This window comes from Clupea harengus, chromosome 20 (genome assembly GCF_900700415.2).
Source record: "Clupea harengus chromosome 20, Ch_v2.0.2, whole genome shotgun sequence".
Lineage (NCBI taxonomy): Eukaryota > Metazoa > Chordata > Actinopteri > Clupeiformes > Clupeidae > Clupea > Clupea harengus.
The window spans coordinates 25,711,519-25,730,074 of NC_045171.1; the positions used below are offsets into that span (position 1 = coordinate 25,711,519).

The window sequence follows — 18,556 nt, forward strand, 5'->3', positions numbered from 1 at the left end:
TGGACATTGGACATATTGGACATAATCCATGTTTGTTTTGCAACACAAACATAGCAGGTTCACTAAAGCACCCTTTATTTATTTGTTTGTTTGCTTGCGTTATATAAACAATATATTATTCATAATACACACTAGGCATTCATTGACATTTCAACTTAGCCTATATTGGGACACCAGTATAGCTCGCCATGTGTGGACCTACACCAAATTCTGACAAAACTCCCATGACACTTAGGACACTCACTTCCGCTTTCATGTCGCTGAGGACTGATGCGATTGGTGCACCTCCAACAAAATGTGACCATGATCACTGCGTGTCCAAAAGTCATGGATCGGTTTTTGTTTATCCTTCCAAAGCCCACAAAACAAGTGCGACAGTCTGCGTCATAGGCAGTTCACGGACTTTAAGATAAGCTTGGCAATGTCACACTGATTCCGGAGACTAGGTAAGATTGAGATCAGTGCTTTTACTTGACGGCTGTATCGTACATTTCATGCAAAATGTGCAATGTTACCTGACAAACTAACTTCTTTCGCAGGACTTGCCCTGCAAAACAGCTATTGTAGACAGTTATAATCCATTGGCAGTGTCCATATGGGAGAGCAAATGAAGACTAATAACGACGTAATATTAACAGTAACCTAATACTGCCACTATTATGCTACTTACAATAATAATAATACATCGTATTGATAAATATATAGATTTTGTGTACCTCCTGTCTGTTACTAGCTAAATAGCTGACTGGTGAAATTTAAGTAAAGGTCAAGTCAGACGTCAGACTCGTGACAGTTCAGTTCCCCAAAATACTCTATCATTAGGCTGCACGATAGACGATAGACTTTGGCATGGTCAACAGAAGCTTTTAAAGTACACTAGATATAATATGTGTTTAAATACTCAAAGCCTAAAATTTGGATGCAAGGATCTTCATGCAAACATGATACAAATTCTTTGGACGTACGACAAAGTTCGTCTAAATTCTTTAATTCGCGTTATCTGAACCAGACGTAGGCTACATTGAATGAATCACTAACAGTTTTATTTATCTTAAATATCTTGCATTATCAGTTCACACAATTATCAATACATCAGTTGGATGTCATGTTTAGACCCCTAAGTTAAATTCGATTAGTAGCCTACATGAAATGACTGCTCAGTCTGGCTAATTCAGATCAGCAGGCCTGCAAGTGCTCTAAAAACATAAACCCACTGCTAATTTTTTTTATCCAAGGTTGGAGTCATTTGATTATTGTTTATGGTCTGTGTAACTGAGTCAACTGTGGCATTACAGCTTTGTAAGCCCGCTTATATACCTTACGTTCTTCAGTAAAAGCATAAAGTATAATGAAGTTGTGGATAAATATTATGTCAGGTTGTTGCTGAGAAAGTTGCTTAAATGCTTTCTGAATGTTAAAGGTTAAATATCGTCTTAAAATTCATGGTAGACAGACATCCTAGTATGCCAACTGTTTAAAGAACGTTGGCCTCTTGTATCAGACTCTAGGCCAGTCACACACACACACACACACACAGACAGAGACACACACACACACACACACACACACACACACACACACACACACACACACACACACACACACACACACAAACACAAACACACACAAACACACAGGCACTCCTGAAGACACACATGCACACACCTAAAGTAATTCTGCCAGTGAGGGTGTTTGTTTGAGGGAGCTGAGGCTTCTTCACACCAGGGTAATACAAGAGAGCAGTGACATGTAACTGTTCCAGCAAGCGTCTGCATGAGAGACAAGCAAAGACAAGACAAAGCAACATTATGGAACAATTTTACCTTAAAAAAAATGTACCTTATCAAAATCATTTTGGTGGTACACTGATTTGTAATACGGAAGATGGCGTCTGTCCCACTGCCACAGCACGCCTGGTACACCTAGTATTGCACTATGTGACTTTGGTGGACAGGGTGTCACACCTCTCACGAGAACTACATAATGCTTCATGGCACCACCTCACACTACACCAACTAGACCCTTCTGCTAGCACAGTATTCGCTGTATGGACATCAGGGCAAAGGCGACGAAGAAACAGAGGAAGATGTTGTCGGAGAGACTGAACAAGAGCCAGTTTCAGACTGACTTTTCCTCGTTGGTGAGACAAAATGATGCGCAAGTCAGATGCTGAGCTGGCCTTCTTTCTGTTGGACTAGACAGTAATCATTTATTAGTTGTCTTGCAATGTCTTGTTTTGCTCTTGTTGATGTCCGGCTGTGTTAGGAAAGTGAGGTCATTGACCTCAGACCAGTCTCAGGCTAGCATCCAAATAAAGTTGGATCAGTCTTTGTCAATCTCACGCCAAATAAGCCTTGGAAGTTTGCAACCTTGAAAGCCTAATTCAGCTAGCTTGTAATAAATGACACTGTCCAATGTATACTATGCGCTATATGTACCTTTATCATGTCATTAACAACATTTTATTAGATTACACATACTCCACATTCAAGGTGGCTGAAACTGCCAGCAGATTGCCGTAGGTGACCTGAAGTTTGAAAGTCAAGGCGCAGTTATGATTGGTCATTGTGCGCACCAGCTGTGACATCAACACAGCGCCGTAATCCTTTAGGCCCGATACACACCGCCTGTGTGGCATGTGGCTGGCGGCTACGTCGCGGTACTGCTGCGTCTTAATTGTGTCTTGCCAGCCCTATCTTTCGGCATTGAGTTTGCCTTTGATAATGGCCGTCAATACACAATCGGTTTGGTATCATCCATTGTTTATGACTGGTCTGAAAAGAGAAGACCATAAAAGTTGACCAGTTGTAAAGTTGTAAAGTTGACTTTTATTTCCCTCGCTCAGAGCGAGAGAGAGGGAGCACAACGGAAAACAACTAACTTACCGATATACTGTCATTATAGTCTACATTGGGTTACTACGTATATAGTACACATGTAGCCTCCACTTTCCCCTTTCATGACATACTATTGCTAAAATGATTAAAAAATATAATATTGATATATCTGTCATGTCTGCCACTGGAGTCTGGGAACTGCTATGGCTGCTGGCTGCTGCTGCTGCTGCTGGGGAGGTGTGGTCCTCACTCGGAAAGGCTGGCTGAAAAGCCTCCATCTTCTGTCCAGCCGCTGCCCTCTTACCTAGGGGCAGGCGAAAAAGAGCAGAGGCATATGGGGTGTGCATCTCCAGTGTCAGTGTCGTCAATGAACCCCTCCAGCAGCTTTCACAGCTTGCCTCTGGTTTGCCTCCAGGCCTTTCCATCTCAGATCAACAGATCAACAACAGCCTGTCTGGTGTCAGCTGTGGGAGGCAGTCTCGGTGTGACAGGCTCTGACAGGGGTGAGCCACCTCTGCGTGGCTGGGAACAAATCTGGCAGCTGCTGTGATGCGGAGGCCTGGATGCTGGCCAGCCAGAATGGATGGTGGATCGCTTGACCGACAACCGCCACCTGCGGCTACTTCTTCCTTGGCATCTGTGCCCATTCCCCCGTGACAGTGCCAATGCGGAGCGTGGTTGTCGCCCAACCCCCGCGGTCTCATCTCCTCTGTTCCACCAGGCAGCGTTCTGGGGCAGACCAGGGAGAACCTGGCAGGGAGTGCTTTCCAGATTACAGTCCATGCAAAGCCCATGTACTCGGCCTAGCCGCAGCTATCTGGATAGGAGGGAGGGAATGGTGTTCATGGGTGACAGACAGTCCTCTTGCGCCCCCCTCTGCAGATTGGTGGTGGGTAAGGAGCTGGGTTGTGGGGCACTGGTGCCAGGCAATGGCGTGCATTGTGCTCTAGTTCCCCCGTAGCAATAGCACCCTTCGTACTGCCCTGCCACTTTTCACGGTCCTCCCCGCGGTTGCAGGGGAGCTGTAATTCTTGTCTGCATGGCGTCTGCGGCCTTTCAAGTACGCGACCCATTGACCTTAATGAGCTGAACAGCCTCTTAAGTACACGACCCATTGACCTTAATGAGCTGAATCGATATACACCAACACTGCAAAAGTTGTTAGGCTGGAAAAACAAAAAAAAGGACCTTTGTTACAAGGGGTAGAACAAGATTCTAAAATCAAAAGTGAAGAATTGTCATCCACGTGGCGTGTACAGCCTCTTAAGTACACAACCTATTGACCTCAATGGACTGAACTGATGTACACTGACAACGCAAAAGTTGTTGGGCTGTAAAACAAAACTGAACAAAAAAATTGTACACCCTCGATACAGAGGTAAAATCTCGTTGATTAAAGGTGTAAAACAAGATTCTGTGATAAAAATCTTCTTAAATTGGCGTCTGCATGGCACAGCCTTTAAAGTAGGTGACCTATTGACCTCAATGGGCCGAAATTACATAAAGAGACCCTGAAAAAAGTTGGGAATACTAATAATTATTACCTCCTCTCTACCACCAACAAGGTAGCTGGACAATAGGGACTTGTTGATATGTGATTGTACCCAATAATATATATATATATATATATATATGTATGTAGAATCAGCTTTAATATGTGATATGTCTCTCACACTTTCATTACAGAATCCTATCTCTTAAGGAGTCCACTGTTGTCTGAATCGCTTTATTCTAAGATGGGCTCCAGACCAGGTGAAATGGCAGGTAAGTCAAAGGGTCGCTCGTGTAGGCTCTGCTCAGTAATGTCAGTCTCTCTGTTTTTTGTGGTTTGTTATATAACTTGTAATCCATCCTCGGCAGTCAGTTCCATTTGTGGTGGAAGATTCTTAAGTTGTAACTGGAGTCTCAAATATTCTGAAGCGACTTGCCTGTGAACTATTCTAGTGTCACATGATCAGCAGTCCATGAGTCCAATCCCCCACACATGAACATTGGTCTCCTTTTTCAGGCAGAAAAAGCACATAGGCTAACCTGCACACATACTTTAAAACTATGGAATACTTTGAAAACACTATTTGTACTACCTGTGCAACCGCCAGAGACTTGCATTGTGCAGCCCACATTTGCCCACTGAGTCTCAATAAGCTACTGAATGCACACATTTCCCTCGGGATCAATAAAGTATCTGTCTGCCTGTCTATTAAATACTCCTGTCTGCATGTTTACATTAAATACTTATATTTCTCCTGATTACTGAAGGTGTCTATTTTGTTTCCCCTTTAGCCTTGGAGTCTGGCTTTACAGCGTGTCTTCTGGGTGGGACCTCCTCGCCCGTTGGAACGCGTCGTCACCTTTTCAACTATGATGAGGCACTTGAGACCCCTATGCAATCTCCACCCACAGACTTTACCGACGGCATACTGTGGAAAAACCCCATCATTCCAGACAGGAAATTTACACGTTTGGAAGAGGTGACTATTTTTCAGGACAGTGGTTTCTGTTGTGTATATTAACATTGTTTTATTTCAAACAGACACACATAACTGTATTTTTGTTGTGAGTTAAATGATAGGATTTGGTCAGCCATTTTGCATTGTATTGAAATTACTCTGTCAAAATGTAGTGTTTCTTACAACAGTATTTTGTCACCAGGATTTTGAATCCTCAGCACAAAAAGGATTTTTCTGTGCTCCTGTTACCAAGCCACACATCCCGGTTACCAAGGCCAAAGCTACTTCTGTTATGAGCTCCCTCATGATAAGTGAGTCTGCAGCAAAGTACACATTTACATCTCCAGTGTGTTTCATCAATCAATCAATCAATCAATCAATCAATCAATCAATCAAACTTTATTTGTACGGCGCATTTTATACACAGAGGTAATACAATGCGCCTCACAGTAGGAAAGAAAAGGGGGGGGTATCAAACACTTGTAACAAAAAAAAAAAAGATTTTCCAGAGATAAATAAACAGGCAATGACGTACTAACCATACTGGCACCGTAAAGGACTGCTCAGCGCGGTTATCGTCAAACTAAGAGACAGCTGCTGGGTTCAGGGGGGAGATGGGGTGGGGTGGGATGGGGTTACAAAGCACTTATAAAAGACACAGATTTTGCCAGAGATAAATAAACAGGAAATAACGTACTAACCGCACTTCACATGTATTGTGTGTATAGTAAACGTGGTGGTTTGTTTTTAGAAAGCTATAAGCTATCTTATTGTTGTTGGATTGGTTCTGACTTCTCCAGATGATCATTTCAACAATGTGCCTGATATACATATCTACTATTTTGTACCTTCCACATATATATTCAGACTAGCTGTTTGGCATCACAGCGCAATGAAAAGTTAAACATTATTGGCAACCTTACAGTTATGTGTTACAGTGATATTTGACAAGGTTATGAATAGAAGGTAAATGTAGTCTATATTTCAGTACATAGAGCAATGCAGATAAACATGCTATCATTTACATTTAACTGAACATAGTGGAAATGTCAGTGTTCTAGACTCCATATATTTCTTCTTTAATATGCAATGCAGGCAGGTTTTGTCACTTTAACATTTACCACTAAAATGACAGACATAAAATAGGTACATACAATGCATGCATATATAATACATTCAGTAAATACATAAATATACAGTATATATACATACATACATACATACATACATACATACATAAATATACAGTATATATACATACATACATACATACATAAATATACAGTATATATACATACATACATACATACATACATAAATATACAGTATATATACATACATACATACATACATACATACATACATAAATATACAGTATATATACATACATACATACATACATAAATATACAGTATATATACATACATACATACATAAATATACAGTATATATACATACATACATACATACATACATTCAGTAAATACATAAATATACAGTATATATACATACATAAATATACAGTATATATACATACATACATACATACATACATAAATATACAGTATATATACATACATACATACATACATACATACATACATAAATATACAGTATATATACATACATACATACATACATAAATATACAGTATATATACATACATACATACATACATACATAAATATACAGTATATATACATACATACATACATACATACATTCAGTAAATACATAAATATACAGTATATATACATACATACATACATACATACATACATACATACATAAATATACAGTATATATACATACATACATACATACATAAATATACAGTATATATACATACATACATACATACATACATTATTTCAAAAGAATATACTATGAAATCTTTCATAAAAGTATCCCAGGCAGAAATCCCTGTATCAATCCCTGTAGTAATGTGCCCTCTTAGGCCCTGATCAGACATGAGATGTTTTTGCGATGAGAGGAGTCTTTTTCCAGTTGTTTCATTGGGCAGTAAGTGTTTGGAGCGCTGCTTAAGCACCCTGGGTACCCCACATTGGGCAGTAAGTGTTTGGAGCGCTGCTTAAGCACCCTGGGTACCCCACATTGGGCAGTAAGTGTTTGGAGCGCTGCTTAAGCACCCTGGGTACCCCACATTGGGCAGTAAGTGTTTGGAGCGCTGCTTAAGCACCCTGGGTACCCCGCACTTTGACACCCACTCTGCGTCTCATGTTTTTTTGGAGGAGCGCTCTGAACTCCAACTCAGAGCAGAAAAGCGCCGAACAGTTGCGGTTTTCTTTCCATTGGCCAATCAAAGCAGTCTCTCACCCAAGTTCAAGTTCAAGTATTTATTTGTCAGATGCACAGAAAAACAGAGTCAGACTGGGCACTGAAATTCTTAGGACAAGACACCGTACAATAAACTACCATAGCATAACATAAATAACATAACATATAAGTACTATAGAACATAGATCACACATATAATAAACATATAATAAATATACAAAATAAATATACAATACAATCTGCTAAACATATAATACACATATAGTAACCTATACTAACCTAATATACCTATACTAACCTAAAGACAAATCAAATGTGCCTGGTTTCAGGTAGTGCAATATTACTGAATTACTGAATTACACCCCTACTTAGAGCCAGAGCCAGTGCCCTCCGCCTGTCCTTTTTTTAAATGTTTTTTTAATGTTTTTAGCCAAAAAAAGGTACAGATCTGTGAGTAGCCTACAGCAAAATCACGGTTAGGCTAAGGACAGCTGATTTTGGTGGTTGCCTAGCAACAACAAAGAATGCTACACACTGTTCTAAAAAGAGTAGGCTTCAACAAAAAAGGCTGTGCGATGCAAGCGTCTAATAGGGGCCTTGGACCAGAAATAGGTGACATGACCTCTGGCTCTCCTCATTATTACCACATAATTAAGACATTAGTGCGGGTGTTAAGCTTATTGTGTGGGTTCTTACAGCATTTGTAATATTATTACCTTTGTATTTGTTTCTATTTTACCATGATGTGAAACAAGAACAGAAGCCTTCACAACTTTAAATCCTCATGATTGACTCAGTAGCCTAATTAACCTATTCCCTTTCTGACCTGTCAGAACTCACCCAGGACAACATCCAGAGATTTGAACAACAGGCAGGCTTGACTGATTCGGGGTACACACCTCACAAAGGACTCTCTGCAGTGGAGACCCACTTTCGCCGCAAAGGAGAAAGTTTAACAGTGAGTATTGAGGAATTGGAGTTACTTTTCACTGGAATAGGCCACACTAAAAGCAGACAAATGACTAGAGTTGGAGACAAATTATGTATTGAATTTAAAAGCAAACTAAGGATTAGGCTGTCATTGCGAGAACAAAAATGCCATGCCCTACAAACTATTTTTTTTTACGGATATTTCTCAATATTTTAATAAATTAAGGCTCACAGAAATATTGATAGAGCTGGGCCTAGTTGTTTTAGCTAGCCTACATAGGAGGTAGGTCTAGAAAAATTGTATCTGCTTTTTATTAAGGCCCTATTCAAAAAAGATTTTTAAAATATGATTAACTTAATCTTTTTTGTATTAACAAGCATAAAATAGGCTACATAATGTGTAGGCTAGACAGATGACCTATTAGTACCTATTATTTTTTTAATCTTTAGCCTAAACCTATTCAGATAAGATTGCTTGTTTGATGATGCCGGAAAGAGCATTTTTGAGGTGGACCGATTCTGAATGTATCCATGATGTTTCTGGATGTGTGACAGTACTCAATTCTTTGTCAAATCATTAATTCCGTCAAGTCACAATAGAATGTATTATCTATTCATCTAGTCTTTTTTAAGTAACAACTTGTCTGGCTGCTTCTGTTCCATATCAGTGCTGCAAAGTAAACAGATTACGTAATGTCTTCTATATATGGGTGTTTCATCTGATGGGTTACCAAGCAACATGTTCAAATGAGACGAGCCTCCCTGTTAAACGTAAAGGACCAATCACATTCCGTTTTACATGACGTGAGGACATTTTGCGAATCCTGTTTTCAACCTATTCTTAGCCTACGTCTTTTTGTATTATTATTTGCCTAACCTGAAAACGACTCGAAACATGGGAACAAATATAATATCAATCGGACTGGAAAGTCAAGCAAATTTACAATTCAAAAGGTATTTTTCATTATGTTCATATTTCTGTGGTGATAAGTTACAGCTTTAACGTAAGCATCGGAACCTACGGATGCTAAGCTCACGGTATCTGCTATCCTGGATAGCGATTGTTTACTGTTGGTTGTGGCTTGGTTTGTCTTCAATAACATTAATCGTTGTGTAACCTTAATGTCGAATATCGATAAGGTGACCTGTTTATGAATTGCATCCTATATAAATGTAACGGACAAGTGTAAGAGTGACGTTAACGCAGGTAGCCAGCTAACGTTTTGTAGCATACATAGCTTGCCATCTGGCTTGTTAAGAAAGGGGAAAGTTGGCTTGCCATATAACGTTAGCCTATCGTAAGAATACTTGAGGCCTAGCTGACGTTTCTTAGCGTAGTCCGTTGCCAGAGGGCCAACCAGTCGTAAGATAATTTACAGAAATTTCAGACTGGGTAATCTTACAGTTTCGCTCATAACACGCCAGATTTTCGACGTTTGTTGATTAAAGATGATTTAAATAATGTGCTAATGAAATAAAACGGCGTGGACTATAAACCCAGTGTTAGCTTAACTGTTAGCTAGCATTTGCAGGCAATGGGCCTGTTATTTTATCTGTACTACAAGGTTAGGGAGTAACTTGCAGCGACGCTAGGCGGTGTCCCTGTAGATTTTAAACTGACTGACCTTAGTGACACTTGCAGACATGCCGAAATGGTCTTAAATTGTGTGTTAAATGGCACACGTCCATTTAACTAAGCATGTTACGCTACACGTCAAACTTAATATGTGTGAACGTAATGTGCAATTCCTACTGTAACAATTTGTAATGATTGCGGGCTTTTAAACGATTTAATGAAGGGATAATGATGGTATAATTTGGAAAAACAAAACACCTTGTGTCAACCACAAGTTAACTATTTTTGTAGGCAAAGCCCCTCTACTTTGTGCTCTTATGTTAGTCCATGGTTGTCAGGGCATATTTCCTTTCCAATTATATTGATAACTTATGCCAAACACTAATGAAGAAGTTAAACTCCATCCTTGGAGCAAATCTGAGACCTTCTGATGAAGTGGTGGGTAAAAAACAACTCTTACTATGTAAAATACAGCCACTACAGACATACTTATCCACTAGGCCTATGTAACCCCATCTAGCAAAAAAATATTTAAAAAAAACTTTCATTATTCTGATTAAGTGGAACTGTTTTAGAGTGGCTTTTATACTGGTCCTGGAAAATTAACTGCTGTTCTTTGAACACTGGGCGAAGCGTAGAACATGTCTACAGACAGGGCCATCATAGGCTGGGCAGAAAGAAGATTATCATGTCAAAAGCTCCTTTTGCACTGGTACGGATGCTTTCAAGATCATGCTCACACTTGTCTTTTTTTCCCTACTGCCAAGGGTACCATATCTTTGCCGATGGGGTATCAAGTAGCCTATATCAATCAGGTACAATAGAGTGGAGCTAGAAAACTGCTCAAGATGATCAGTTTAAATGCAGAGTGCCTAATGTTTGCTCAGCTAATTTTGTGATACTTTCTGTGAAATAGCTAACTCGTAAATGTGAGCTCACATGATCTCAGATCTTTGTACTGACTTGCATGAAATCAAACATGAACAAAGAATATGATATTCTGCTAAATGTGTCAAAAACATGACCAAAGGATATGATATTCACTGCTAAATGTGTCAAAAACATGAACATAGGATATGATATTCACTGCTAAATGTGTCAAAAACATGACCAGAGGATATGATATTCACTGCTAAATGTGTCAAAAACATGACCAGAGGATATGATATTCACTGCTAAATGTGTCAAAAACATGACCAGAGGATATGATATTCACTGCTAAATGTGTCAAAAACATGAACATAGGATATGATATTCACTGCTAAATGTGTCAAAAACATGACCAGAGGATATGATATTCACTGCTAAATGTGTCAAAAACATGAACATAGGATACGATATTCACTGCTAAATGTGTCAAGGCTAATCACAAAGGGGGGTGGGGGGTGGGCAGGCAAGAGCCGCCAATAAAAACAATGGGATCAGAGTTAGGAGGAGTTTGGCAGGTGGTGCTGTGGGCCTGGAGAACGATCTGGACAGGTCACTGGATAAAAATACTGCTGGACTTTTCCCCTTAGTCCTTAAATACCCTTAGTTGGGTAATCAAATGGCACACTGAGTCTGTTAACGGTTTGCCAAAAGAGAAACTATTTCAGAAAGAGTTGGCTATTTAGGCTGTTTGTGCTCTCGTTGTGTTGAGAGCAATTTCACCTAAAATGTCACTGCATGTCCATAAATCTTCCCAGCTTCATATGACCGTTTGACCTGACATTAACATTAAGACTCTCATTAAACACATTAAGACATTCATTAAACATTGCACTTTTTGAAGGTGAGTTTGCAGCCATCCCCCTTTGTTGGTCCAAACTTGTTTTTGTGTCTTACCTGACCCGATGCCTGGCTGGGATGTGTCTCCGGCGCTGTCTTGACTAGAGTTGCTCTTTCTTCTCCTCCACCCTGTAGAAGTTGAAGATGCCTACTGGGGACTTCAAGGAGGACAAGCTTACGACATCAGCACAATCCACCCCTTGCGGAACCCCATCCTGCACCCCCTCCTGCACCCCTTCTGTTACCCCCTCAGTCACACCGAGTGTCAGCCCCTACTCGTCCCCAAAAGTCAATCGCAGGTAAGTCAGAGATGGAACACCTGCAGTGAATAATTAGGTCATGGGCCCCAAATTCACATGAACCGCTTATGTATGTAGTTTTCTCCGAAACATATCACAATATATGGGCCAGCAGTAGGGCTGAACGATTTGGGAAAACAATCTAATTGCGATTTTTTACCAAAATATTGCGATTGCGATTCGATATGCGATTTTTTTTTTTATCCTCTTTTTTTCCCAACAAAACGTAATGAATGATTTAAATATGACCAACACAATATTAGATACATTTAGTGTAAAATATTCTTTCCCACATTTTACATTTTTATTTAACTGCTCATTACAGAAACAAGAAAAACAAATCGGTGGCTTTGCCACTGTGCATTTAAGTAATTTAAAAAAAGTAATTTTAAGTATAAACACTAGGCATGCACTTTTTAAACACTGTGTGCAAAATGTACCATCTTAAAAAAAAAAAAAAAAAAAAAAATTATTAATTATTTTTTTTTTTTATAATTTTTTTTTTTTGTGACCACGTTTTTTAATCGCGAACGTTGCGGTTAGAAAATCGCGTTCTATCATATCGCGATTAAATCGCAAATGCAATTAATCGTTCAGCCCTAGCCAGCAGTAGAAATAGTGTTCCAGAGCGCTGTCTAAAGTCAAAGTGTAGTTGTGACAGTTGAGGATCGCCTACTTTGGCATCACTCCTGTTGGGCCAACGATTTTCTGCGGAATTCGCGGAATGTACCCTTTGAAACGGAATTGCAACTTTCGGACAGAAACATCATTTTCTGCATCAAAATTGCCCAAATTCACACACACCCCCCCTGTTCAACGGTTGATGCACACACCTCCGCTACAGCCTGTCACATTCTGGTATTTGGTCTTGGAGTTTTGTTAATTTCTATACAAGAAGTTGTAGCAGCATAATACATTTTATTTTAAAATGAATTAATCTCGATTTTTATAAACTAGTTTTTAATTTTTGTGCATCTTTGAGAGAGAAATGTATACCGATTAATTCTGATCGTAGTACAGTACAGTGGTGCTAGAAAGTTTGTGAACCCTTTAGAATTTTCTGTATATCTGCATAAATGTTATTTAAATCGTGATCAGTCCTAAAACTTGATAAAGTGAACTCAGTTCAACAAAAAACACAGAAAAAAAATATTATTTCATAACCCATTTATTGAGAAAAATTATCCAACATTCAATGCCTTCTTTGAAAAAGTAAGTGAATCCCTACTATAATCAATTCATTTGAAGGGGTATTGGAGTCAGGTGTTTCAATCAATGGGATGACACTCAGGTGTAAGTTAAGTGGTCCCTGCTTATAACTTTGTTTTGCCTCAGTCAAAAGCAATGTTTTTTTGATATAGTATACCTGAATAATAGTTTGATCTTACAGATATGGTTAGAAATTTTAGGTTTTTGTGCGCCTGTTTCTGAAGTTCTCAAATTCGAAAACGAGGTGATGTATACAAATAATTCCAAGATGAGGCTGCCCATCCAACTACCAACACAGCCCAAAATATTGATGTTCCCCATCAAAAGCCACAGTGCGAGACACAAACTCCCACTGCAACAAAGACTGGCCTCTATTTTTCCATTCCAATCCATCCAATAAGGTCAATAAGGCTGAGTGGTTCCACGGTCTAACCTATGCACACTGTGACATACGGGGCCAATAAGCCACCGCTGAGTGGTTCCACTGTCTTACCTATGCACACTGTGACATACGGGGCCAAAGGGGATCAAGTGGGATACATTAATTAATTCATTAATTAATGTGTTATTTTGACAGACCTAATTTCTATACTTTAGTTGCCATGTTCCCCATGGCAAATAACAGATAAAAATCCAGATTCGGTAATACTTTTGACCATTGTGTTGAGTAGTCTACATATGGTCAGCAACATATCAATAATTCTATTACGCATGCTACTGGAAGGTAATATAGTAATCATGTGGTTATTCCACACACTTTGCCTCAGATACTAAGTCTGTGTTTGTTATACAACATCATGGCAGAGGATATTTGGCACTTGTATTCAGTATTGCTAAAATGCATAAATAAATGTGCTGTAGAGAATGATTAGGCTGCCTTAACAAACCTGTTTCTGACCTCACCAGTAGCTCAGTTTTGTTACATATATCAACAGTCTAGTCAAGCAGTGAGCACATGGTGAAATATCTAGCCCCTTTTTTGTGTTACTGAAGCCTTGAATTCTGTCCTAGTTATGAATGTAACTTTACAGCTGGACATCAGCATGCTAGTCTAATCCTTAGGAGTGTTCTCCTTATGTCTGTCTGCTTCACAGGAGCTGGTTCGGCCTGAGTCCTGCTTTGTCCCTCTCCTCAGCAGAAGCTAGCGGCATCAGCTCCAGCAGCATCAGCTCCAGCAGCACCAGCTCCAGCAGCAGTGACATCATGGGTGGAAACGAGGGCTCAGGTGGCGGAGAGAGGTGGAGCTTCTTTGGCACTTCGCGTCCCGTTGTGCAGAAGTCCTCCACTGACCCAGGATCAGACTCCACCACTCCCGGTACTTCAAATATTGTTTTGGGCTTGTGATGGTGTGCATTTGTGATGAGAGGTTGCATTAACTGAAAATGCTCCAGTTTACCACAATTCTGAACAGGAAGAGGAGAGGTAGAAAAACTCCCCAAATGTGTCCCTAGACCCTCAGTGAAGTCACTCATGAGCGTGCTCCAAACGCTGAAAGGCCAGAACATTTTTCCATATGCAGTGATGAATGCATAGTTCTTCCCTATGTATCTATGTGTTTCCCTATGCAGTGATGAAGGCCATCATTTTGGCCACTACTGTTTCTGAACGAAGGTAAAAAAAACAGTGTGACCTTGGCTGACCTTGACGAGTTGTGTGCTCTTCTGTCTCTCCCTGCTTTCCCCCACACAGGTGGCTTCACCCTCCAGTCCTATTTTGGAGTTCAGAAGTCCAGTACACTGGACGAGATGAAGACCGTGGCCAACCTGGACCCTGCCAGCTTCAAACCCCCCAAGATAGAGATCTCAGACATGGGCGGCAAGAAGGAGCTGACTCGTCCTCACAAACTCAAACCCCGGGACATGAACATCCTCACGCCATCTGGCTTCTGACACGAGCAAACATGCACTCAGCAATTCAAAGCCTGTAACATTACACATTTAGCCCTCGACGTCTCCAAACTCTCACACACTGACCTGTAGTAGGTAGCCGGTCTACCCTTGTTGCCGTCCCTTTCCTACGTGTCACTTGGTGAGAAGACTGAAAAAACAAATGCACTCTCTTGTATCGCCAGCCTCCCCTCCCCTCCCCTCCCCTCCCCTCCCTCTCCCTCCCCTCCCCTTATTGTGTATGTGCAGGCGGTTTCATACACCAGTGCCAAATGTGTCGACTGAATAAGGCCATAATCCCTAGGTCCGATTAAAGCAAAGGTTATGGGTCAATCCCAGTTCCCAAGACTGAGTCTAACAGGGTATCTTTCTTGTGTGTTTGTTGAGCCCTTTTTGCCAAACATTTCAGCCGTGGTGACCTGACCTGGTGAGTGTTTGGGTGGCGTGAGAGTCCTCTTCCCCACTTTACCCTCTTGTGTCACTAAAGGTGCAGTTCTTCGCATCGTCCACTAGATGTGCAGTTTCTCACATCGTCCCTGTGAACATGGGAGTATACACTTTGCATCGTCTTTTATTTTCCAGAGCTCTTTTGATAGTAACCTAGTGATTTAATTCATAGTTGTTTGGTGAATTCCTCTTCTGCCCTGATGTTGAAGTGTGAACTTTAACATGGTGCCTAAGCAAACACTTATATTTCCTTTTCTGATGCGTATTTAAGTATGAAGTATGATTTGTTTGACAGGAATAGTAATATTGCTCCAGTGGCTTCGCAAATGGCTATGGATTAAAAGAGTATATTAATCTTGCACGTCATATGTTGCAACATTAAAGTAGTGAGACTTCGCCTGGTGATTTGTCATACGAGTATGCAAGGTCTAAAAGAATCCATTGAAAGGGTTAGAAGCACAGCAGAACAGGTGTTTTGTTTCCCTCATTTTATACAGCATTATTCTTGAATGATACATTTGTCTTTTGCAATGTGTATATTTTTTATCATCCTTAATCTGAGAAATGTACTGGGAGAACTTGCTACTTCTGAGGCAGTTCCACTGTAAATAAAATGACCATATCCTAACTCGGCGTGAAGCCTCATTTTGTTGGAGTCTTGGTGCTGGACCAGATGATGTCACAGTTCAAAGGGCAGTAGGAGAGCAAACTGACTGAGGCAGGTTACACAGGTGTTGGCATTTGAGTGGAATTTATGACCCGTCCCTGAAATGGCCGACTAATGGTTAACATCAGTTAGAAACAGATGTAGTTATCAGTGTGGATATGTGACCGTACATGCTGCTACCTACCTCTGCCATTAGGTGGCAGCAGTGGCTCACTGTTCAGATTTGGCCAAATGCTGAATCGCATTTCTGTACCATTTTGATCAAATCAAAACGCTTTCATTAATCTGTATTAAACCCGTATTTCTTCAACTCAGGATTGAGACACATTTTACATCAAAAGTTTTCTACACAGACTAAATTACAGCACAGATTTTTTGCTTAAATGTATTACAGCATTCTGCTGTTTGTATAAGGAGGACATGGTGCCAGCATTTGGAATGACCACAGAAAGTGCAAAGTGATTCAAAAATATTTTTTTAAGTTTGTATAAAATAGTTTAACTAACTTGCAAAGAGAATTAAATATACTGTTTTGAAAATGAAAACGTTTAAGTGACTTCCGCATAATCTACAAAGTGACAGCGTCATCTACAAAGGTTATATCTGACAATGTCAATTGTAGTGTAATGTAGATTGTTTAGTATATAATTCACATAACCCTCACAAGATATATTTTGATGTGATGCTAGTTTAAGGACACCCTGTACTAGTAAAAAAAAAACATACAGAATAGAATGGAGAGTCTAACACAAAAATACTGCCTCCTTTTGTTAATCCTCAGCAGGATATGGTTGTTGAACAACAAGGCTTTAAAATCAGCAACTGGTCAAAGAACACGTATGATGCTTCAGAAATTTCCCTGGAAAAGCAATTTCCTTGTTTGCATTTCTTAATTAGAAACCATGTAGAGATCAAGCTGGGTTCCGTGGAACACATAGCTGCATCTCATTTTCGTTTCAACTGTTCCTCTCGTGCGAATAACCCTGAATTGATTAACATGTGGTCACTGTGGTGACACCATTGTGTCTATATCTTCACGCGAAGTTAAGCTGTTCGCCAACACATGACAAACTTCTCCGATGGAATAGGGTGCAATGATATGTACAACTAATTAAATCAGACTTATGTGAGATTGTTCTATTTATTAAAATTGTACCCGAAGTATCATGGGTGTCTTGAAATTGCTCTTCAAACTCTCCAAAAAGGTCCAACAGAACCGTTAAGAAAGAGTGATGTTTTGAACAGAACAGTTAAGAAAGAGTGATGTTTTGAACAGAACCGTTAAGAAAGAGTGATGTTTTGCCTCAACTTTATGACGTGTGTTCCTCTCTTTCTGTCATCTTTGACCTTGCTCTTTGAAATGGCCACCATTCATGGTTATGGTTCCATTCCTTCCCTAAATGAGCAGTCTGTTGCTAATGACAAACCTCAGCCATGACTCCGAGTGCTCAGATGTTTCTCACAGGGTGAGATCAAACACGCAAGGCCAAGAGGAAACCAGCTGGAACTTTCTCCTGTATATTTCTCTTTCCTTGAGGGTCAGTGATAAAAGCAAAGCTGGGCGTAAGAGAAAGAGAAAGACTTTTCGGTAATGTCTACATTTGTAGGTACTTTTTAAAAGTACTCGGGCCAAGTGACATAACTATATTTGAAGTCTACATCAACTATCACACCAACTCAAAATGTTGTCTAAAACGTTTTGTTTGCTTAGAGTAATGAGGGATGACATCACGTTCAAATACCAAACAGCCTCTCTGACTCCCCATCTTGAAATAAATCCCTTTTTTATAATACTACTATTTAAAGGCCGACCGTAGCCTTTCTTTTGTTGTAGTTCATTTGTAGCACATTGTGCTTTATAGAAAATACTTAGGCAGAGTTGCACCTCCAAATGTGTAATTCTATCAACAAAAACTAATAAAAAAGGGAGGGGTGTACAGGGTGGGGTCACGGGGTAGACATGACATAACACTCTGAAAAAGCTGAATTTACAGACGACTGAAGCAGTACCACCCTGCCCGTCACAAAACAAAACATCATTATACTTGAGACATTTAGAACAGTTTCAAATATTCTGTAGTGTTTATTGCAATGGGGTAGGTGTTTTCAATTATTTAAATCCACTGTAAGAACCTTTACAACTTAGAGGACAGGTTTGACATTTTTAAAATGAATATGAATAAATCTGCC

The 18,556-nt window shown here is 39.9% G+C and overlaps 2 protein-coding genes across 3 annotated transcripts in view; both read left to right on the plus strand.

Moving 5' to 3' along the window:
• Positions 1-18,556, plus strand: part of LOC116225230 (extracellular superoxide dismutase [Cu-Zn]-like) — a 364,295-nt gene that overhangs the window by 18,990 nt on the left and 326,749 nt on the right. The gene's annotated exons all lie outside the window — the stretch shown is intronic.
• Positions 240-16,327, plus strand: LOC105912371 (putative monooxygenase p33MONOX). Of its 2 annotated transcripts, XM_031587416.2 has the most exons (9): positions 240-446; positions 4,524-4,601; positions 5,121-5,308; positions 5,490-5,598; positions 8,419-8,543; positions 10,859-10,906; positions 11,994-12,157; positions 14,461-14,681; positions 15,056-16,327. In XM_031587416.2, exons 2-9 carry the CDS (start codon positions 4,574-4,576, stop codon positions 15,253-15,255), a joined length of 1,083 nt encoding a protein of 360 aa, XP_031443276.1. In that variant the 5' UTR covers positions 240-446; positions 4,524-4,573; the 3' UTR covers positions 15,256-16,327. The 2 variants fall into 2 exon arrangements, with proteins under 2 accessions (XP_031443276.1, XP_012696780.2); XM_012841326.3 differs by lacking the exon at positions 10,859-10,906 and having other exon boundaries at positions 241-446.

Coding starts and splice junctions, on each gene's coding strand:
- LOC105912371 (XM_031587416.2), top strand. CDS start 4,574: ATGGGCTCCAGACCAGGTGAAATGGCAG. Junction 5,309..5,489: donor AATTTACACGTTTGGAAGAG/GTGACTATTTTT, acceptor TTTTGTCACCAG/GATTTTGAATCCTCAGCACA. Junction 5,599..8,418: donor TATGAGCTCCCTCATGATAA/GTGAGTCTGCAG, acceptor CTGACCTGTCAG/AACTCACCCAGGACAACATC.